Source organism: Formica exsecta, unplaced genomic scaffold, assembly GCF_003651465.1.
Source record: "Formica exsecta isolate Colony F162 unplaced genomic scaffold, ASM365146v1 scaffold303, whole genome shotgun sequence".
NCBI lineage: Eukaryota > Metazoa > Arthropoda > Insecta > Hymenoptera > Formicidae > Formica > Formica exsecta.
Genome location: NW_021850289.1, coordinates 27,351 through 51,831, shown reverse-complemented (window position 1 = coordinate 51,831; position 24,481 = coordinate 27,351). Strand labels below are relative to the sequence as shown.

Genomic DNA, 24,481 nt, shown 5'->3' with positions numbered 1-24,481 from the left:
TATTTTCTCTAAATTTTATTATTAAAACGATCTTTTTATTGAATTCCCTTAAATGTAAAAGAAAAAAATAATACTTTAAAAATAAAAACTAAAAAAATTTTTTATTAGTATATAGATTTTTTTTCAGAAAGATTTTTTAGATAGAATAATCAAAAACAAAATTTATGCTTTTATTTTTATGTTTATTTCATATTAACAATTCGCTTTCTAAGACATTTGCAATGTATTAAAATAATATTTTCATATCTTTGAATAGTTTCATTTTTTTTTTTTTTTTGCTAATTATACAAATATTAAATAATATATTTCATCTGAAACAAAAAATAGTCCATATTACCACCTCTTCTTCTATATTAATTAATAAATGAATACAGAATAAGAGAACATATAAAAAGATCAAGGTTATTATTCTGAGATAATGCAAAAGTTGCGATGAATGTGTTACGACATTATACGCGTAACACATTTGATGATAGTGAAAGGATCGTATTAGGCTCGCGAAATACATAATTGAATGCAATATGTAATAAAATATAATAATTCAACCTACTATCTGACAAATCGGTTTAATAATTAATAAATAACACTTAATAATTAATTAAAGTTATTTAAAAATTAAGGCTATGATCTTTTGATTTGCAACGTTACATATTAACATTTAATAATCAAAGTATGTATTAACATAAAAAAGAAATCAAGAATCTCTTGTGAAATATATTTTAAGAATATACAAATACTATACATATATATCATAAAAATGATGTACGGAACATCAAAAACACTGCAGCAATTGGTATTCTGTTTGACAACAGTAATATCAAAAAATAAAGATAAATTATCTATATATATATATATTCAATAAAAAGCAAGTAATGGACGAAGATATTTGAAAATTTACTATTCTCGATAAACTCATTTTGTTTATTTTGATTTGCATTGTTTGTAGAGTGCAATATATTTAAACTGATTCATTCATGAGCTGGTAAAATATGCTGTATGTGTGTGATATATTTATGACAAAATCGTTTCATTAATTTGACAAAAAAAGGGGGAAAAAAAGAACTTCTGAATTAACTTTTACATATTATTTCGTTACTGGTCATTGAAAGAAAATACAATAAAGAGTTTTCGATTCGATTTAGTTGAAAATGGAAATAAAATCTTTTAAACGACTATTATTTTTGCAATAGTATATGCCAACTTTTATATTAACATCCCATATATAATCTCTGAATTGTTTTTTATTAAATATTTAGTTTCCAATATAACAAAGATAATTATGACAAAAATAATTATAATAAAAAGTTATGTAGTTGTAATAAATAATAACTTATCATTAACATTTTCCTTGCAAGAGATCAACTTATTTATATTTGTCAACAAAATAACGACATTATTACATTATATATGTTTTGTGATATATAAAAAATAATCCGTTTTATATACGACAAATACAACGTAGTTTTTATCATAGAACTTGTAGATATCCTTCTAAACGAACAAGGAACCGGTTATAAGAGATACGAAGGAACCGAGTGAAAGTAATCAATTAGCAAAAGCGAATTGAGTACAGTTTTGCAATTCTATGGTGGGATTTTACCAACATTTGACGTACCGGCAAGTGATCGTGTGAGTGAAAGTAATCAATTAGCAAAAGCGAATTGAGTACAGTTTTGCAATTCTATGGTGGGATTTTACCAACATTTGACGCGTACCGGCAAGTGATCGTGCACTGTAGTTTCTTACATGCGTTTCTATCACGAGCATATCTTCTCTTTATCTTTGTAGGATTTTCATATAATAGCAACCTTTCTCTCAAGTAAGTTTCTTTATAATGTATTTCATTATCTAGAGGCTATTTAAGTCATTGTTGGTCTAAACAAGAGGCAATGAATTTTTCGCGTTATTATTAATTCATCAAGAGAATCCATGATATTGCATATTACTTATCCTAAGTAATATCTTTTCAATACAATTATATTAATGTTATAAAAGTACAATAAAACTGTGTGTATGTGTGTGATTAATTATAATTTTTCACTCATAAATGTGTAATATGTAATATAACACATATGTTATATTGTATAATTGTTACAAAATTCATTTTTAAAAAATAAATAATTAAATAAAAACGTTACGTTTCCGCGTCTACTTAAAAGATTGTTATACGAAAAAGTATTGTTTTAATATATATTTTATTATTTAAAGTTGGTTTTCCTACGAAAATGATGGTATCAGAAAATAGCATCAAATAATGAGATTATTAAATATTATATGCATACAATATAAGGTTTACAACGTATATAGCATATATCATATTAAAATATATATAAATATCAACTCGGAAAAAAATGGTGTGTGTATGTGATGTCCATTTATATATAATTACATATAGAATATGTCCATATACGTATATACTAGACCGCGCTAACACGGTCGCTAAATCTTATATGGTGAGATGATGTAAGAACAGCTATTTTTATTTGGGCAAAGTGTCAATACTAGGTGCGCAGAATTCGATATACCGTATCTCTTTATCAGATATCCTGTATACTATGCACATATTTCTTATTCGCAAACTATATTGTCTGTCCACATAAAAATGGCTGCTTTATTTGTATCATCTTTAGCATTAAGAAATATTTTTTTTAACGGTCTAGTATAAAATACATATTTATGATTATTATATATATAATATTATTAATATAATCCAATTGTAAATTTTACTTTTTCTAAAAAGCAATACAAAAATTATTTTTTAAATTATTTTTCAATTATTTTTTCTTTTTATTTTTTTCTGTATAAACGGACAGAACGTATATAAAAGAAAGAAGGCATATATTTATATATTCCATATATAATTATAGATATTTATATATGATTATATATTTATGGATAATTTTTTATCCCGGATAAATTTTTATATTATATATATTATTAACAAAATTTTGTGTTATATGTATATATTTCATCATCGAAATGAAGCAAGAAAGATGCATCCCGCCAGATATATTACCATCTTATTTGTGTTGGTCGTTTTTTCTTCAATTTCCGTTTTCGGGTTTCCGGACGGAGCGCCCGTAGACACTTGCGTAAAACCACGACCTAATCAACCTTATCATGGCCAAGCGCGATCGCAGCCTTTAAATACGAGCCCTTATAAAATATTTGCCTCATCATTGCAGTACGAACCAGGTTCCCAAATCACAGGTAAATACGTGTCAAAACTTATACAGAATGAGTCAAAAAACGAAACATTTTGATAACTTTAAAACAGATAGAGATAGAGGGTTCAAATATTTTGGAAGATTTTATGAAATCATAAAAACTATCTTTTGATCAAAATGAATACCCTCCAACCTCTATGGAGATAAGAGTGACTTTAAAAAATTAAATAGCATAAAGAATCGAGTTGATAATCATTTGAAAGTATTTTTAAAGACGAGAAAAATAAAATCTATGAAAGAGTTCGCTACGACCTTCTAATTCACAGATATAATCATGTGAACAAAAATTATCGTTCTTTGTGTTACACAGGATTTACGATGAGGACGTGACTACGAAACAATTACGAAACAATAGATAATCAGCAAGAAAACCAATTAATGTCATAGAAAAAAAACGATACATTTCGAGACTTTCAAGATGACTTCGATACTTGAGAATCAATAATATGCATTTTTTAAGAATGGATTATTATTCTAATATATCTTTCTATTTTAATACTATCAAAATTTTTTATAAATCTTGACATTAGAATAGAGAAATATTAACATACTTGCTCAGAACATGTCATAAAAACATTTGCTATATTATTGCAAATATATGAATGTATATCGACGATAAAAGGCGAACTAAATTTTATTTGAACAAATAGCGCTAAATTTTATTGAAACTTCGTCTCGTTTATTTTTTAGTTTCCATAGGAGGAGCATCATTCCAGGGATTTTTCCTACAGGCACGTGATTCTAATACAAACAAATGGATTGGAACATGGGCACAAACACCGAACACAAAGACGCATTCTGAATGCAGCGCTGTGACGCACGCGGATCCACGCCAAAAAGAACAGGCCACTTTTATCTGGAATGCACCGCCGAATGCGCGTGGTAGTGTTTACTTCACGTAAGTGCAATGTTTTCGAACAATGGAAATTCTAGAAAAGAAATATACTATTCATGTATTAATGATAAAACATAGAAAAGATGAATCATTTTGCAAATCGCCTATGCGATTAAATTATGTAATTTCGTAAAATAAATGAGATGTTATATTTATGTGCTTTATTAAACGATTATATTTTTATACATCAGAAAATATATTTCTTTTTTTAATTCTAAGTTTTATTAAATAATATATAGCATAAGAAAATATAAACAGCGCGCGTGTAACGCACTCTATAATATTCCAGTACTATTTAAAGTATATAAAAATAATTATAGCTATGCTTGAAATTCAATATGATTTATGAATTAAATAAAAGAAAAAATATAATATACATGTACATGTGTGTGTGTGTGTGATTTAGTTACATTAAAATATCAATGAATTCATTACAATAATAAAACTTATTTTTATTTTAGTGGAACTATATTGAAGGACTATGCAACATTCTGGTCTGATCTTGTATCAGAGGTAACGCAATAATAATTCGTGAGCGTACTACTTATCAGCATTCTTAGACGTCGACAAAGTGCATTCGCCAGAAGGATAGATTTTCATCTTTATATACATACTTTAAAATTATTTGTTATGTATCTTTATATACCTTCGATATGGTCAATGTATATTTTATATGAATCTTATATTTTTTATACTATGTATAAATGCAAAAGTGTATAACATACTGAGCATCTCAAATAGTAAACTTATCGCCAAAATAAATGTCATTTTTATTGTGTGTGTTTATCATATGATAACTATATATATTAAGACGCTTTTTATCATTATTAATTTTTTCTTAGTAAATTATTATATGATATTTATTAATGTGCTTATTTTTTTTGTATTTAATTCTATTTATTCCTTGTGATACAGTAAAATGATTATAGTGTCTTTAAGTGAAAGAAGTTCTGTTGCGACCTGTGAACAATCCTACCGATAATGAATATTATGATTTTAATATGATTCCGTATGTTGACTGTAATAATGAAGTTGCGAATCTCGGTTAGTTTCGGTTCTCCATGAAAGATCTCAATAGTTTTTCAGTAAAAAGCAGTAATGTCCTTTCATATGCTTAAAATTTCGTTTTGTGAGAAATTAAGAAAATATATTTCGCGAAGAAATAAGTAATGCAGTTCATACGATCAGTAACACATTTTTGATATACTTGAAAATTCGTCTGAGTTAATAGGAGAATATATTTTGCAAAGAGGTAGATAATATTCAGTTCACGGTCAATAATATGTCTTAATATGCTCGAAAATTCGTCTGAGTTAATAGGAGAATATATTTCGCGAAGAGGTATGCGCTATTCGGTGCAAGAGATAGTAAGGATTGAATCCGTGGGAGGGCGTGACTGATGGCTAATATATACGTATCTCATCTTGCGCCAAGTAGCGCATACCTCTTTACGAAATATATTCTCCTGCTAATTTAGAAACGAATTTTCAAGCGCCGAGACACAATATCGTTCGTAGCAGTATTACCGCGCGACCTCTTCGCAAAATATATTCTCCTATTAACTCAGACGAATTTTCGAAGATATTTAAAGACAAAATTATTACTGCTGATCTGCATTACTATTAGCATACCTCTTTGCGATATAGTCTCCTAATATCTCAGAAATGAATTTCAAGCATATTAAAATACATATTACTGATCGTTGAACTTTATTACTTATTTCTTCGCGAAATATTTCTTCTAATAATTCTCTTAGAAAAATTTTTAAGTGTTATAAAAGTTAAAAAGACGATTTATATAAGACGCGTGTTTTTTTTTTATTCAATTTATGTTTTGAAATGTATTATAAAACATGTTTTTAAAAGTAAACTTTAAACAATACTGCACGATAATACAAAAGATGTTAAGAGTTATTCAATCCTTTACACTAACAAAAAATAAAACATTCATGAAAATACATTTCAGATCGCGTTCTTGTTACAGTCCGTATTCAGATGATTTTTAATAACATTTAATACAGCTTCCTTGCGCAAATAATTATTTTAACATAAAGTAGACTTTTTGTAACCTTTCCATATATCGCCTCGCGCGTTTATGTGAATTAATTATGCAAGTTATCTTCTTTAAATGCATTATCATCTTTAATGATGATGAAGTTTCTTGATAACTTGACATTTCTCGGTATCTATAAAATCTAAATCTAAATTTAGATCTCTCTTAAACCTCGTGTTTAGCAACTTTTATCTTATCCGTTGTAATGGTAATTCTACATAAGCATATATAATATGTCGTCACGTACTAATAATGGTTTATAAACAGTTGTTAATTATATGCAAAGAAGATTTCGTTTCGTATTGCATCTGCAATACAAAATCTGTGGTAATACACTATAATTAGCATTAATACAACGGCGTAATTATATATAACTTTTAGACAAAGAAAAAATTTTTATAGTTTGTTAATATCAGCTGACCGCCGTACATAGTATTCATACACATAAGAAACAATAAAATCAGCTGTGCAGTAAAAATCAATATTACCTGATTTGTAAAATCAATAACAGATGACAGATCAGTATATATATAAATTATATGTATAAATTTAATTATGTCTCTTTGCCGCAAGACAGAAAATTTAAAAGCATATTTAAAAAATCATTAATTATCTAATCTAAAAAAAATTTGCTTTTTGCGCTCTTCTATAATTTCCTGAGAGGATCAGCGGTCTGCTAAATCCGTTCGTGGTGTCGCGACCGGTTGCAAGCTGCATGCTGCAAGACCGGTCACATGTCACATACGGTTTTGGAACAGAAACGCTCGAACCACCATGCCGAGCGTGCGCCAGACGTCGGGCTAGTAGAGAAGAGGAGATATATACTTTCTCTACGCGTTCTATTGCACTCGATAGTCGATACTCGCCTAGCGCCAGATAAATCGTGGCTGGCTAGGATCTCAGATTTCTGTCGAGCGGTGAGTCTTTGGCTTTCTGTAATTCGCTAATTATACTAAAAATTCCAAAATCACGTTTCGTGTTTCCGGCATGGCGTCGCGGCCCGCGTGGTTTGTCGGCGCTTTTCGGCGTGGCCGATCAATGATACTTTTATGTAATCATTGACACGATCGAATGTCGAGGTGAACGGTGGACGGACACGAGGCGCGATGGACGAGTGCGAGATATTCACGTTTCCTTGATATTTTATGTTATCAGTGCAATCAACAAAAACCCAATTTGCGTGCGTCATCGACTTTACGAGCGATCGTACATAAATAATTTTGCGAGGTGCGAGTATGAAACGATCACGTGTGTGTGTTAAGAGTTAATAATTTAGTAAAGTCGTTACGCGTGGACTATTTGTAAAGTTAATTACTACTTGTTATGTCTCTTCTATGTTACGAAAAAAAAAAACGTATATCGCAGTATCGTTTATCTAGATTCTCGCGGGGAAATGCGTGTCAATTGAAAGTGTCAATAGTTAAACGAGAGATAATTTGGCATGATTGCCGGGTAACAGTAAATTTGAAACCGTAAGTTTTGTTTCATAAGCCTATAAATATCGTCACTAGATTGACGCAAAATTGAATTATATTTAAAAGTATCTTCGAGATTATAAAAATGTAAACGCATTTGCATGAATTTTAAATGTTATAAAGTGTGTTTCTCTTGAATAGAGAGCATTTTTTTATAAATATTATTTCAGTTTTAGTATAAATAGAAATTGAAAAATATTATGCGCAGTATGCGTTAAACTAAAATATATAAACTTAATACCAATTTTAGATCCAAATTTTATTTTACAAAACACTGCGAAGAATTTTACAGATGGACTTTTAAATTAAGATTCTCTGTATTTTAATTTTTATTTTATATGTCTAATAAGTTACATTTATTTCGTATAAATATAATTGAAGAAAGAGAAAGGAAAAAATATTATGTATATTCTTTTTTTTTAATTAAACAATACTAATTATAACTTTGTAATTTGATAATTTATAGACTATGGCAGAAATAAATATCTTAGGATGGGCTGACTATCTTGTTATAGCAATTATGCTGTGCATAAGTATTGGAATTGGTATTTATTACAGATTCAGTGGAGGACATCAGAAAACTATGGAGGTATGCAGTTATCGAGTATCATTGATTCTTTTCTGAAGAAAGTTTTAAAATAAAATTACTTTTTTCAAACGTTTTGTTACATTAAAATAACATGTTTTACAGGAATATTTTATTGCAAGTCGATCAATGGGCATTGTACCTGTTGCCATTGCTTTAGTGGTATCTTTTATGTCTGCTATCACATTGCTTGGAGTATCTGCTGAGAATTACACATATGGGACACAATTTGTTGTAATAAATATATCGTATTTATTAGGCACTCCGATTGTATGTTATGGATTCTTACCAGTATTCTTTAAATTACAGGCGACCAGTGCCTATGAGGTCAGTCTTGCAAAATTTAATAAATATTACTACGATTGCGACAATTGTCAATTGTTATCATACATTTGAAAGTATCATTTATTTTAGTACTTAGAAAAGCGTTTTGGAGTAAAAGCTAGGATGATGGGTAGTTTTATTTACTGGATTCAACTGCTTTTGTACTCAGGAGTGGTACTTTATGCTCCTTCTTTAGCTTTGGAAGCCACAACAGGATTTTCTAAGACTGCCAGTATTATTATTATCGGTCTTGTCTGTGCCTTTTATTCGAGTATAGGCGGTATTAAGGCAGTGCTGATAACCGATGTATTTCAAGCTTTACTTATGTTTGCCGCTGTATTTATTGTTATTGGCATAGCTGCCAATGAGGTAGGAGGTCTGGAACAGATATGGGAAATAGCAAAGCAGGGGCAACGAATCGAGTTTGATAGGTATTATCTGTTCTGCTAACTGCACGAGTTTATTATTGAATTGTAATATTTTATCACATCCATGCATATTCTTATTACAGCATTTCTCTGGATCCAACAGTAAGACATACTTGGTGGTCTCTTATCATTGGTGGTTTATGTACATTTTTATCGATTTATGGAGTGAACCAAGTACAAATACAACGTACATTAACTGTAAAGTAAGTTCTTTAATATGTGATTTAAGTAGCATGCACTCGATTAATATAATTATATCTTAAAAATTTTATAATTTATAGTACATGTATGTGAAATTATAATATACTAAGTAATCTCTTTGTTTTTATCTTATTTATTTTATTAAATAATTTTTTTTGTCTTTATTTATTAATTAAATCAAAAAAATTTTTTAATATTACATTGAACAAATTTTATTCTAGAAATATACAGGCTTCACAAAAAGCCTTGTGGTTATCTTGGCCTATTCTGTCAATTCTCTCAATCGCAACTTGTTTCTCAGGATTGGCAATATACAGTAAATATCATAATTGTGATCCCATTCTCCAGAAAAGGATTTCATCGCCTGATATGCTTATGCCACTGTATGTCATGGACACAATGTCTAGTATACCTGGTCTATCGGGTCTCTTTATTGCAGGTAATATATTTTTGATGATGTATTTTTATTAAGTATTTTATTTTGATATTTAAAAAGCTTCTGTAGAAATTAGTTGCAGAAATAAAAATGATTATAAAAATAAAAATATTTAAGAGCATAAATACCTAAATTATAACTTTATAAACAATTTCATATAAATTTATAATTTACATAGTTCTTAAATATATCATTTTAAAACAACAATATATATATTTACAATGCTAATCTGGAATATAGAATGATTTATTGTTCCCCTCAGGGTTACAAGACTGTACAAAAAACTTCACAACAAAACCATACCAACCACTGCGCATTTATCTTACACATTAACTTATAACTTACTTAAGATTAGCCTATCTCGCCTTATTTACCCGCCTACGCCGTACACACACACACACACGCACACACACCCTTCCCCTTGCATCTAAACTCGCGCGCCTATATTATTGGGACCTCTGTTTCCGCTGTTCTTTTTCCGTGCGCTCTCACCCTCTTCCTCCCACTCCTCCCTCTCTCTCATTCTCTCTCTCCCTCTCTCTCTCCCTCTTTTCCTCTCTCCCATGCATTCCCTCACTCATTCTCTCACTCCCACCTTTTCTCACTTTACTCTCCTTCACACTCATTCTCCCATGCTAATCTGGAATATCTAATTTCTAGGTATCTTTAGTGCAGGGCTCAGCACAATTTCTGCAGCGTTAAATTCTCTAGCAGCAGTAACGTTAGAAGATTATATGAAACCTATATACAGAAAGTGCACAGGGCGTGAATTCTCTTCTACGAAGTCAACCTCTATTGCTAAAGTACTTGCTTTTATATTTGGAATTATTTCCATTGCTTTGGCATTTTTAGCGCAATTATTGGGCGGAGTACTTCAAGTAAGTCGAGAAAATATTATAAAATTACCAAAGAAAATCTCTCAATAAATCAAGACAATAAATTTAATTTATTATTATTTATGCGTAAATGCGTTTAAAGTTGTTATTAATGAAATGTTTTATTATAGGCTGGCTTAACCATTTTCGGAGTAGTCGGTGGTCCATTATTGGGTGTTTTCACCCTTGGCATGGGCACCGAATCAGCGACGGAGGGCGGTGTGATAATTAGTGCTCTTACGGTGCTTTCGTTTTTGTTTTGGATCGCTTTCGGTCAACCGCGCCCGATGCCACCAATATTGCCAACGACTATCAAAGGCTGTGATATGAATAATACTCTCGCGAACGCAACAGTATTTGTTTTACAAAACGTCACAAACTTTTCCAAGTGAGTAATTCGTTGAATAATCGCTAAATCCATGTATATAAGATGTCGGTAAAGAGCTCTATCATAATTTATTTTTAGGAGCGTTGGTGACAGTTCGTACTTTTATTTATATCGCATTTCATACATGTGGTATGCTCCCCTTGGATTTTTATTAACGTTCTTCTTTGGTCTGTTTATCAGTGGTTTGTCTCGTTTATTTTTCAAAGAACAAAACGACAAATTAGATCCTAATTTATTCTTTCCTGTGATAGCGCGACGTATACGTTATAGGCGATGTAGAGAAGTAGAGATCAATGATGTAACTAATTGTACGTTACAGAGAAAGTATTCTGTTAGCGATGCGATCCACAAGAACAGCAGTACCGATAAAATTTGTACAAAACTTTAACAATTCATAATCTAAAAAGATTAATAGGCGTTAGACATTCCATATCAGAAAAGTACATGGGAGGAAATCATAGAAATGAAAAGCTATTTTTTATTATATCTAGGACAATAATATGATGGTTATTTTTTTGGAAATTAGATTTTAGTAAATCTTATCTATGATCTAGTATAGATAATTTATTGAGAATTTGTATAAATATTATTCACATTTAATATTATTTTAAACATAATTTTTTATATAAAACTCTAGATAATTTTGTGTATTGTATTGCAACAAATGTCTTCCATACTTTGTTTATACATTGCCAGTGTTTACTGTCTATGAATAGAATTTTTGTACAAAAAGAACAGTGCATGCATTGTGCAGAAATTTTGCAGCGAAACATATCTTTGCGTGAATGCGGATCATAATAGCTTAGTTCCTTTTACATTTATCATATTTATCATATTCGTAAATGTACTTAAAGGAAAATTATCTCTTAGAAGATCTTGACAATATCTTATATAATAGAAAGCCACTTTTAAAACATTATACATAATAGTGGCTGTAATAATAAAATTTCCAGAGGAAAGAATTGGAATAAATTATATATTTGGTGTTAAAGTATAGCTATTTAAAAATTTCAACAAGAATTTTGATAAGAATTTATATATTTCTGATGGAACTGTAAAGTTAGAGCATCATTATTTTTGTAAAATGATTTAATTTTAACAGTTGTTATTTATTTATACCGAATTCATTATTATTGCTATTAGTATTTATGAGATTGAATCATTGATAATCTTGCGAAGATTTTGAGAAGAGAGAGTTTCTTTATATAAATACTTGAAATTTTATTTTAAGGATTTACAAGAGCGTGTTATCTATCAATGTTGTTCTACAGAATGTACTATGTTTGTTAATATATATTGTAAAAGTTTAGAAAAATAATGGTAATGATATGTTGGAAATTGGTACTCAAAAAAATTAACAAGTGATGTGTATCAAGAATGCGGTATTTGTTTAAATAAATAATTTTTATTATATTAAAAATGCAATTGTTTTGCTGTTATTGTATATAATACCATGCCAAGCTGGTATACTAAACGTGTCAATTTATTTATTTAATTAAGTCAAGAAATATAAACGATATTATTTTATGTATTATAATTCAAGCTTTAACAATTACCAAGTGAGTCTAATATATTACTTAATATTTATATAATAATGATACAATTATACAATGAGATTAATTGAAAACTTTCAAAAATTTACGTTTGATACTATATTTGCATTAAATAGAGATCTCGAAATATTTGGTAGTATTAATTAAATTTATTACGCCAGTTTTGTCATAAAATTCATGGATAAAATAATAATATACACTAATTCTGAAACATTTAATGAAGATAGGAACAATCTCTGTTTCTCAAATGCTTCGAGAAACTGAATTTCAAATGGCGACTTTATCATCTATGATATATAATATATATAACCATCGGCTTCTCTTTGGATTCTCTCCAATATATACTTAAGTGGGTAAAAGAAAAAAAAACTCAGTTATATTATAAAAAAGATGAGATAGTAGAGAGGAAGAAACCAAGGTGGCCACGCAAAAGCTTCTGGTTCGTTTGGATTGACACGCCAGATTGAACCAACGACGGCCAGTTGAAACCAGTTTCAATTTATACGACTCCGCCAGATCGCTGAGATCTCCCGGAGCTCTCTCTGTGTGGATCCTTTTTAATTATTTTTCCACTGAGACACGTCTCGTGCACGAGCCTGTAAAACAGCGCCTAATATCTGGCTTCTCTTCCTAGACGATGTAGCTGGACCATTCGTTAATGATCATTTAAGTTATCAGTGGAATTGCAAGACCCATACTACTTTGCCATCGCTCTCTGTCAGAGATGCCAAATGTTTCGATGACTATCCTTGATGTGCACTATTGACGCGTCTTTCACTTGATTCAATGTTTTGCAATTTTTTTCATTAGTATGCAGTATGATTTAAAAAATATAAATAAATTTCCAATTACAATTTACATAATATCAACACGTACGAAATAGTTTAGTTCTACTCAATTATCGTTTTACAAAATTAATAAATTAAAAAACTAAAAAAAAATTTATATTTGAAACTCGGCTTTCTTAATTAATTATCCTATCGTGATACTCCGCACAAAATAAAAATAATTTACTTAAAGTTTAAATATAAATTTTAGAAATATGTATACAATATATAAATCGATTAATTACAAAACATTTGATCAATTACAAAACAAATTATATTAATTGAAACATGTGTCATTATCTGAAAATCGTGTGTAGGTGCATCACTTTCTTTTCGCCTCCTTTTTTTTTTCATTTTTCTTATTTATTATTTCCCGAAATAAGAACTCTCTTTCTTTCTCATTCCCACTTTCTTTCTTTATTCTCATGTTTTCCTTGTATTGTTGTGTGACGTTAAACTGTCTTTGACTTTCGATGACAACGGTCCTTTATATAGGTATATATAACACGTTCGATTCTAGTTTCGTAGGGATAAAGTCATTATTTCGTATAAAATAATCGCATCTAACAAGAGTGATATATGAGATTAATAATTTGTTTGTTTTCAGTGCGATAATATACACGTTTTCCTTGGTGTGATATGTCAATTTTAGTTCAAATCGAAATCACAATTGGTTCGGTTGATGTGACATGATCAATTATAAGAATTTCAGCTTCGAATTTCAATTAATAATTTGTTTCCTCGTAAATAATTCTACGATTTTGCCACGCATCTGCAGGATCATCTATGATTAAAATTTCACGGGAGGTGAGTAATAATCAGTAAAAGTTGCAAAAATATCATCTTTATTGAATCTTAAAAACAAATTTTTCGATGAATTAGCACATTTGATGTCTCTTTAAAAGAGATTTAATGAAAGTTTATTAAATTTTGCCCCTCTCTTCAATTTGCAAGTTTTTGGCAAATATCAAAATCTAATTTTGCCATTAATACCGAACAAATTTAATAATATTTAAATAACGCGTAACATATGTGTGAATAATTCAACAGTAAATAATCGGGCAATTAACATTGCAATGTAATTTTTTTCCATATCCGAGTTAATCATATCCGAGGAATCGTGACATAGCTATTCGTGCATATAAATGCGTTGAATAAAATTGCTTACCACTCTTCGTTGATTTTAATCGGTATTATCTAGTTAAATCTGCACACGCTGTGTATATAGATAGGATATTCCAGAAAAGGCGCATTTCTTGCGCGAAATATAGGTTTTAATAAAAAACGATTTGAAGAAGTATGATGATGCTTTCAATGTAAGAACAATCGACGACTTTTAATCGAGCGTATTTTTTTAAGATAAAATAATTCAATTTTTATTGAAAAAAGAATTTACACCTTCAAATAGAAAAGAGATGCGAAAATAGTTTTAGGAATACATTCTTGTATGTGTGTTTTTTATATACGAAAAACAAAAGTGATAGATATCCGTACATAATATCATCATATTAATATTTTACTATGTTTCAAGGATCGTTTGCTGCTGTCATACATTTGTTATGATGAACTCAATTAGTTGTACGGTTTATACGATTTCAATTTCGATTAACGTACATCAATGCATAATATTACATTTCCGTTAGAAATCACCTGGTTTGTTTATCATTCTGTAAAACGTAACCGGTTAGATGTGGACTTAGCCGGATTCTCGGCGTGATTTTAACACGTGCTGCAAATTATAATGGACATACGACATATTTCCTGTGTCAACTTATATCGGCTATTAGGCGAATGATTGATAATCGACCGTGATATCACACAAAAATTATAGCGAGATATTTCGCTTAAGAAGAAGGTGTAATTTTCAAGTAAAAGTATGACATTAATATTTCACAAGAAACTAGAGAGAAAGAGAGAGGAAAAGAAAATAAATAAAAATTAAAGAAAAGGAAAAAATTATTTAGTTTTATACACGAATCTAAAAATACTAAAACAATTTTAATATTTCTTTATATTTTTTCCATATTCATAATTATGCTTTTGAACATAATTCATGGCTTTGAATATACCAGAATCTAGTATGTAGTATGTGTAGGATGTGTCATACCCGCGAGGACACATGTCTCTTTTTCTCTTTTTTGTGTTTTTTGTATTATTTTCGTCATGCAACATAAATTATATGGAATGGATTTTTTTTTAAAGAATTAGATATTCAGCTGAACAAAAATCCACGTTATTTACATATTTTTGACAATTATCCACTATTTAACGATGTGTATAGTCACGCTTATATGATTTTGTATAAGTTCGAATATTTTCTCATTTTGTTTATTGCAATAATATATCATAAAAATTTTGAACAGGATACCATATATATATATATATATATATAGAGAGAGAGAGAGAGAGAGAGAGAGAGAATTTGATTGCACTGTTTTTCATTATTGATGCAAATTAATAATTAATAATAAAACTTTAAAATCTCTTTTATTTCTATGTTGCATATACTTATATGCAAAATAATAAATAATCTTTTCTTTCTTATAAAATCAATGCGATATGCGATATAATACAAAATCATTAAAAGTTTTAATCTTGCTCTATTATTCGTCAAAATTAACTTTTAAACAACGTTATATTTTTAAGTCATGCATAATAAATAGCATAAACAATAATAATAATAAAAATATTATCGCTAAATTATTAGAATACAACTAGAGGCACAAAGAAAACACGCAATTTACAAATTTAATGAGGGGTATCAAGGTTACAAACAGAATTGCAAAATCGCGTATAAATTATGAGAGCAATGTATATCTAATTATGCAATTTATCATCGATGCGATCTAAGGACAAGATGATTGTTATTATTTTGGCGAGTTTCACATTGAAACCAGTCACACGTAGTAGTAGGGGGATGATGGTTCGTATAAAGGCACACACGTGATAATTAAAACGATCAGTCTCGATTCCGTTCTCCGTATAACCCGTTGATTCGCTGTATGTAAACTGTGAACTAAGAGGCGCGAAAGTGGAAGTTGGAAGTCAAAGAAAAGATTCTGCAAATATCGCGATCCTAAATCGGAAAAAGTGCGTCTCCTTTCAAACGAGGGACAAGCAGACTCTCGCGAAAGAGCGAGGTTTCGATCGAAGCGAGCTATTAGCCGATTATATATGCGTTACGTTAGGAAAACGAGTAAAATTATTCAGCTGCAATTTCGCACATTCTTATCGACTGGCATTCGCGATTAGAGCGTGATTAGTTGTTAGAATCTTCGCGTTTTGTATATATATCTTCTCGAAAATTGGGTGATCCGTCCCACGTGTTGAAAGAAGCGATTAAGAGAGGTAAGATTTAAAAAAAAACTTTTTCTTAATATTCCTTAAAATAAATCAACATTTTACAATTCTAAAAACGTAATAAAAAAAAATTTAATATGTTACCAAATGGAAGTTTATTTTCGATTTGCATAATAATGTCGAATGTGTATAGAGTGTCCTTAAACCTGAAATCTTTTTATCTAAATTCTTTTAACATTGACTTCAGTAATTTTTTATCCTTAACGTCTGTTTTAATTGTGACCAAATAAAATTAATATAATATTAAATCAATATAAAATGTATACAATTAATATCGATTATATATTTTATTCATTTCAAAAAACTAATAATATTGATAATGTCTCATCAATGTTACGAGAGCAACAAAATATTGTTATCACACGCGTTTTTCGCGTATTTCACATTTCGTGAAAATTATAATAAAATCTATAAAAATTTTGTATACGTTTCCTGACATTTAAATTCATTAAACTTCAGTTTCATGTCGAACTAACTGGTTCTAACCAGATAATTAATAGTCTAACCGGTTTGAACATATATCTTAATAATGACCGAAGAATAGAAGAATACATCAGTAATGATACTATCGATAGATGCTGTCAATTATTGTGTACGGCAATGCGCAGATTATTAAATAATTTGAATTGGATGAACTGCAAAAGGACGATTAATATGTTCCATTTTATTGCTGACTTATTTATGCAACGATTAATAATCGTTGTGCAATCGAGCACAATCATGTTCTATGACAGGAATTCATTTTTCAATGAATAGATCTTCTCAGTTTTCCTTGTCAATTTATACAGATACAATTTTATGTTTGTCTCCATATAAATTTATAATTATAAGATTCATTGATATATTATTTATATAATATAAAAATTTTATAAGTTATGCTTTTTTATAATTGGCAAAAAGCAGATATATGTAAAGACCCATTATTCTTCTTACAAAATTTGGAATAATAATTTTTATTAAAAATAAGAAAAATAAAATATTTAAAAAACTATAGAATCACAAAAGTAAAAAGACTTTGGCGAATTAAGCTTTAAAAACCAAAATTAATGACAAAATATTATTCGCCGTTCAATTTAGATCTTACATTAATAAAATTTTAATACAATTCTAATTTATTAAGATATCGCGCGTGTAAATTTTGAAACTTGAAAAATTATGAAAAGTAATAGCTTATATTGAAATTTCAGTAAAGATCGAAATAACTCCAAATTTTTCACAAAACTACGTATCCATCTCTTATTAATTCTAAATCATATTGTAATACTCTATTCTTATAATTCAACACCAGTTTTACAATTATAACTTATAATGTAATATATAAAAATAATGGATTAATTTCCAATATTTTTTTAGTACTCCAAAAATTTTTCGCATCGTTGATTAACACATCACGTTGACATTTTAGTTAAATTAATTGATATTTCTATCGAAATTGTACCGATGACGTTTGACTGCATTGATTACGATATATCTTCAATATATTTGATAAGATCTGTAGAATTCAAGGTGACTGGTGTCAAATGAAAGCACCAATTGAGAATGTCACATATATCAATTTGTGTAAGCATCTTGTTAAAACATCGCAATATCATATTGTTGAATAATTTTCAGGAACTTGCTGTATCACTTAATATCAATACTCTTACATTAAATAATTTTTACTGGCTAAAGTCTTTTTCTAGCAGTTTAATTTTAATAAATTTAACCAATTTACTGGTAATGACTCATATATGGGCAAAAAAAAGTGGCAAAACTGGTAATGACTCATATATGGACATCATGAATAACTCTGCCAATTTTCAACGGATTTGCATTAAACTTGATACATCCATGTTTTTGAGTTCAATGACAAATACGAAATTATTTACTCTTATCAGTTTTGGCACAAAACGTTGACTTCGAGTCCACCAGTGAACTGGTTAAATATATGATTCAACTGGACATGCATCTTTAATTAATGTAGAATTGATCTTAGCGACACAATTTGATAAACCGCCATTTTTTAAAACTTTCGTATTTTTAAATCTCTGTAATATAAGCGTCAAATAAAAGAATTAAAGTGCGATTAAAATTACAATAGACCAAGAGAATAACTTTTTGTCATATTAATTCATAAAATCCTTTTGTTTCTATCGCTTTTAAAAAACTGAAACTAAATTGCATTTTTGATATTTTATTAATAAAAGTTATTTCCAAATTTATTAAAAGACGCTTAAGTTTGTGATTTATCTTTTCTCATACTGTATATCGTTAATAAAATATAAAAAATGATTGGCAGATATCTGCAAAAATGCGGCGGCATCTCTTTGTCCTGTTTCTCTTCCTGTCGGCTTCATCCGCGGAGCAGCGGCGCGGTGATGAAAGCAATGAGCAAAAATGTCGAGAGGAGCATCCTACTTTGCTCCATTATTTCTCATGGGCGGATTACGCGGTGTTGGCCACGATGCTGCTAGTCTCGTGTCTGATCGGCACTTTCTACGGTTTCTTTGCCAAGAAACAGGAGACCAGCCAGGATTTCTTGCTCGGCGGCTCCAACATGGGCACGTTCCCCACAGCGATGTCGCTGGCCGCTAGCTTTATCACGGCCATCGAACTTCTGGGAAATCCCGCGGAAATGTACGGACAGGTGTGACGATATAATATATCATCCGGAAACTCGAAAATATTCCTTAAAAAAAAAAGAACAAAGAAAAATGTGTTAAAAAAATTGAATCTTTTTCGAAAATTATTTTTTAAGAGGCATCTGTTGTGTACTTTTCTATTCAGGGTACTCAATTCTGGATGACTTGCTTCTCTTTCATACTCGTGGTACCGATCACCTCTATTTTGTATCTACCGGTGTTCATGAAATTAAGGCTGACTTCGAGCTACGAATATCTGCAGCTTCGCTTCAACCAGCATTGCCGATTGCTCGCGAGCGCACTGTATATGCTACAAATGGTGTTGTACACGTCAGTGGCTGTATATGCACCTGCATTAGCATTAAGTCACGGTGAGTGATGACTGAAATTGTATCTTGTGATGGTCTGCGATCGTGTTATATTCTAAATTTATTGCGATGCGTTAAAAAATAATACAATTCATGATATATCAAACCAATTACAAATTAGTTACGATAACAGCATAATTATTTAAATTTTTGTTCTTGTCTTTAAAATAATGATCAGATTGTTTCTTTTGTTTTATAAACGTTAATTTGAAGCTATAATAATATGTAGTTAAACTGCGCATTTCAGTCAATAAATAAGAACTAGAAATAAATGTGAGAATTATAAAGTTTAATACGGGTATTTTTTGCGGCGCAAAATAATGCATATTAAAATGTTTTGACGCTGTGCTCGAGGAGCTAATTCTCTAAAAAGTGGCTATAGAACAACTTTTTGCTTAAACATATTCAAAACTCTCGAGACTTTTTCTGTTATTGGCTTTATTATAATATAATTTCACTGGAGTATATGAATAAATTTTTGCCACAGCTTATAGGAGTGCCTATAACACATTTTTTTTTGCTTTCTTAATAATCTTACAATCGATGTGATTCTAAGAATCCAGTGGCATTAAAACGATAAACGATATTCTATATTCTTTCACTTACAGTCACGGGCCTAAATACTTACATAGCCGTAACTCTAGTCTACGTAGTCTGCATTTTTTACGCCTCACAGGTTCGTAATTTTTATACATACATAGTTTAATAATATTATGTAGATTTAATAATATTATAACAATTAAAAATACATCAATTACATATATTGAAAAAATATATAATATTTCCTATTATATGTAAAAAATTAAATTTATATAATTTTTTTCGTCTATGATATTTTATACATTTTATTATGAGCATGATAGAAAATTATATTCTCTCCAATATATGCAATTATTGCACACAAATGTGTAATTTTATTTTAATATATATTATTAATAATATAATATTTTTTATTATATATATATAATATTAAAATAATATTCATTTATTATTACAATAGGGTGGTATGAAAGCTGTAATAATGACTGACACTTTCCAAGCCGCTGTTCTTATCGGCTCATTGTTCCTTATCTTGGGTTATGGATTATCGTGGGCTGGTGGAAGTGCGCTCGTTTGGCAGGACAATGCGAAATCTGGCAGGATAGAATTTTTCAATATGGATCCCAGACCCACAGTGCGACACAGTTTCTGGAGCGTTGTCATTGGAGGTACTTTTTACTGGACCACCATGTTCTGCAGCAACCAAGCGTCCATACAAAAGTATCTCAGCGTCGAGAGCATCTCGCAAGTAAGAATGTAAGTGTCTGTCCTAGAGACAATAACGTCTCGCAATAGTGCAAGGACTTTGGCTAAAGGCAAAAAAATTGGTTGATTTATTATTTCAAATGTCTATTTTATTTCATTATAGCTTTATCGTAACACATTTATGTAATTATAAATCGTGTAATTATCACGTTACAGAGCGCTATGGGTATCTTCGTTTGGCATGATCGTAATTTATAGCGTTAATTTTCTGACTGGAATGGTGTTGTACAGCACTTACAAAGACTGCGATCCTTTAACCGCCGGATATATAAGCGACCAGGATCAAATATTACCGCTCTATGTAATGAATGTTTTGGGAAGTCTTCGCGGAATGCCGGGATTTTTCGTCGCCGGTATCTTCGCCGCATCTCTCGGGTACGTAAACAATGGCTGAGAAACGATCGAAAATTTCTTCAACGAGAGGGATGCTCACAAATTTATTCATCTCGATGTAATTTTATCTGAATTCGTTAAATTAGACTTGAAAATAATTCCCGGAATTATTTCAGAACTGTTGCGAGCGCTCTGAATTCTTTAGCAGCGATTACCTGCGAGGATATCTTACACGGGCTTTTTCAGATAGATTTTCCGGCAAGTAAAGGCGCGGTTTACGCAAGATGGATCAGTACATTTTTCGGAGTTCTCAGCTTTGCATTGGTCTTCGTCGTAGAACGACTAGGTAGCGTTCTACAGGTAGATTATATATAAATTTTACTGCATTTTTTTGCAGATTTAAATTAATAATTAGCGCGGAATATAATTTTTAAAGAATACAATACGAATTATAAGTATGTTTTATGATTCAACGCTCTATATTTTTATATATTATTTTATATCATATTGTTTCTTCTTTTCTGTATATTGTGCCGTAACTTGTATGTTATTCACCAAAAATAGATTATTCATTCTTAGGTTGCACTGTCTTTCAATGGCATGGTAGGCGGAGTGACTTTGGGATTATTTTCCTTGGGCATGTTTGTGCCATGGGCTAATGCTAAAGGAGCAATAATAGGTGCTATCACGAGTCTAGTAGCTGTGCTGTGGATCGGATTAGGCGCTCAAATTGCAACTGTAAATGGACAGATTCAATTGGATAGTAAGCTTATCTCAACTACGGGCTGTCCTTGCAACGAGACCATAATTATCTCTAATCAATTCGAGAGCAGCGATGAGATTTCGTCTATATACAAGGTGAGATTTATCCGAAAATATAATTATTTTTAATGTGTCGCTCGATTTCTTATATGTATTAAAAAATAAATTAATAATTAAAATACAAATATCAAATTAATTGCTTAATATTAAATTAAATTAAATTAATAATACTAAATTACGTTTGGTAGAAATGTTCGAATCTTGATTATTAATTTATTTCTATAAAACATTAATTTATTAAAAATTAATATCAATATTTTATTAAAATTTGATTTTACACGCACATATACGTATATACATGTACACACATCTTTTTCTCTATTTTTTTATCTTTGCTATTTCTTTTTCATTCATATAGTACAGTAATCTATATACGACTTTATGTCTATCATACTTTTATTTTGTATTTGCATTGTTTTATGCAAGAGAAATTTTTATTCGAGATTGCATAATAAATAACAAATATACCTCGATAATAATAGCCTTATGATATGGCCTGCAGACCAGTTATCTATGGTACAGTGCAATCGGCTGCATATTGACCATAATAGTGGGTGTGGCAGCGAGTTTTGCAACGGGCGCACAGAATCCCACTGACGTTGATCAGGACTACTTGAGTCCGCCGATCGCAGCCATGTTCCGTATGCAGACGAAGCCTCGTGTTAATGGGAATGTCCAGGGTATCTCCAACTTCGGCCTCGAGCTGGCGGACGAGATGCAGCGACAAGCACCCGAAGTGAAATCCTGAAGAACGCGGAGCGGCAACGAGATCATACAATAGATCGCATCGGATTGCGAAATAGATATCAATAGTGCGAAAATAGTCGAGGTTTAATTTAGCGAGTGTTAAATTCTATGACGGGGTATTCATTCCTGAAGGTTTAGCGAACATTTAAAAAGCGCTTGATCCTTTTTTCAGAATAGATTCATTCTGAGATGGCACAAAAGTTTGACAGATGTTGTAAAGATGTTTAAGAAGAGCTCTAATTGTTCCAAATTGTGTCTTTCAGATTTGTGGATTGTCTGGATTTGGATAAAAAAAAACTGCTCTTTGTAATTTTATAATTTGCCAATATTAGTTTGAAGGGAAAAAATCAGATTTCCTATAATTATTATACAAAAGAATACTCTACATTTTTAATCGCGGTATTGTTGGGATATAATCCCGGATTTCTGCAATATGAACAATTAATTGAATTAATTCTAATTAATTAATTCTTTATGACAAAATTGCAAGAAGTTTTATTTTTTATTCCATCTTCTATTTTTTACTTTATATCACTATCATTAAAATCAAAGTCACTTACTTAATGAAATAATAGAAGCTGCAAATATGGATAAACAACGAATTGAGAAGAAATAGATTTAGAGAATAACTAGTAACATATAGATGCAACCAATGAAAAAGAATACGATCGATCAAAATACGTGATTTTTTTAGTATTACCACGCGTATATTTAAGATTCTTTTAAATACCGGTTATAATATCAAATAAAAAATTTAAAAATTATTAATTTTTTAAACATTCAAAAATTATCTATTTTTTAGCAGAGCAATTATTATGTAATTTTATATTTTAAGAAAGACAGAAAGAATAATTTATGGCTAAAAAATAAGAGATTGCGATACAAACTTGGTTACAGCAATTTTTTGAGCGTTCTGTGTTGTGGAGAAAATGGTTGTGCTAATGTACGTCCGAAGCTAAAGAATTTTTGTTGATTGCGTACCTCGTGTTTACGTTGAGGATGGCGTAAAAAATGGGAGTTCGAAGTTTTATTAAAATCAAAAATATTGCGTAAATTTTTATTCATGTCTTATTTGAATTCATTAGAATTCGTCAGAATCTGTCTTAAGCCATTTCGTGATAAATGATTTCTCTTCATATTTGTTTATTTATTTATTAGAAGAGAGATTGAAAATATGTGTGAAAGAAATAAATAATTTAAATAAGTTGTTTTATCAAAATTATATTTATGCCTTGCTTTGAAATTAAATTTAATAATCACACACACACACAAAAGAAAATATTTATAATTCCTTATTAAATATTACGAGTATTTTAGCCAAGAAAAGATTATTTGAGTTTAATTTTCTTTTTCTTTAAAATGTCAGAGATTTTCTTATATTTTTAATCGTTCTGTATCTTACGCACATTGCCTTACTTTATGAATTGTTTTTGTATTTTATGGAAACAAGAATCCCTTCAGGGCGCATTAAAGATATTTGATTATCTCAGAATATACTTTTATTTCTTATTTCGTATATAATTTATTAAAAAGACAACGCGATTTTGCGGATATTTTATGATCATAGATACAAGTATTAAAATATTATTATTTGTAAATAAATGAATATAAATAAAAAGAACATAACAAATCTGATTTTGTTATATGTGACAAATTTC

At 29.8% G+C, this 24,481-nt stretch overlaps 2 protein-coding genes across 3 annotated transcripts; both read left to right on the top strand.

Annotated features, from left to right (window-relative positions):
• Positions 1–1,664: 1,664 nt before the first annotated feature.
• On the top strand, positions 1,665–4,899 carry LOC115237654 (putative defense protein 3). Of its 2 annotated transcripts, XM_029810844.1 has the most exons (4): positions 1,665–1,819; positions 2,986–3,210; positions 3,918–4,125; positions 4,584–4,898. In XM_029810844.1, the coding sequence occupies exons 2-4, from the start codon at positions 2,994–2,996 to the stop codon at positions 4,645–4,647; spliced, it is 489 nt and encodes a 162-aa protein (XP_029666704.1). In that variant the 5' UTR covers positions 1,665–1,819; positions 2,986–2,993; the 3' UTR covers positions 4,648–4,898. The 2 variants fall into 2 exon arrangements, with proteins under 2 accessions (XP_029666704.1, XP_029666703.1); XM_029810843.1 differs by lacking the exon at positions 1,665–1,819 and having other exon boundaries at positions 2,934–3,210; positions 4,584–4,899.
• Positions 4,900–6,893: 1,994 nt separating this feature from the next.
• Positions 6,894–24,458, top strand: LOC115237659. The gene is made up of 17 exons (XM_029810857.1): positions 6,894–7,091; positions 8,116–8,238; positions 8,341–8,562; positions 8,650–8,990; positions 9,071–9,190; positions 9,410–9,627; positions 10,285–10,502; positions 10,631–10,887; positions 10,966–11,272; positions 18,906–19,253; positions 19,394–19,619; positions 20,225–20,292; positions 20,617–20,912; positions 21,078–21,296; positions 21,431–21,614; positions 21,834–22,112; positions 22,579–24,458. The coding sequence occupies exons 1-17, from the start codon at positions 6,909–6,911 to the stop codon at positions 22,822–22,824; spliced, it is 3,855 nt and encodes a 1,284-aa protein (XP_029666717.1). The 5' UTR covers positions 6,894–6,908; the 3' UTR covers positions 22,825–24,458.
• The last annotated feature ends 23 nt before the right edge of the window (positions 24,459–24,481 follow it).

What these genes read in the sequence shown, in the direction of transcription:
- LOC115237654 (XM_029810843.1), top strand. Translation starts at nt 2,958, where the DNA reads ATGTATATATTTCATCATCGAAATGAAGCAAGAAAGATGCATCCCGCC. An exon ending in ACCAGGTTCCCAAATCACAG is followed by an intron (nt 3,211 to 3,917) that starts GTAAATACGTGT and finishes TTTATTTTTTAG; the next exon opens with TTTCCATAGGAGGAGCATCA. An exon ending in CGTGGTAGTGTTTACTTCAC is followed by an intron (nt 4,126 to 4,583) that starts GTAAGTGCAATG and finishes TTTTTATTTTAG; the next exon opens with TGGAACTATATTGAAGGACT.
- LOC115237659 (XM_029810857.1), top strand. Translation starts at nt 6,909, where the DNA reads ATGTCACATACGGTTTTGGAACAGAAACGCTCGAACCACCATGCCGAG. An exon ending in TATTGGGCGGAGTACTTCAA is followed by an intron (nt 10,503 to 10,630) that starts GTAAGTCGAGAA and finishes GTTTTATTATAG; the next exon opens with GCTGGCTTAACCATTTTCGG. An exon ending in AACGTCACAAACTTTTCCAA is followed by an intron (nt 10,888 to 10,965) that starts GTGAGTAATTCG and finishes ATTTATTTTTAG; the next exon opens with GAGCGTTGGTGACAGTTCGT.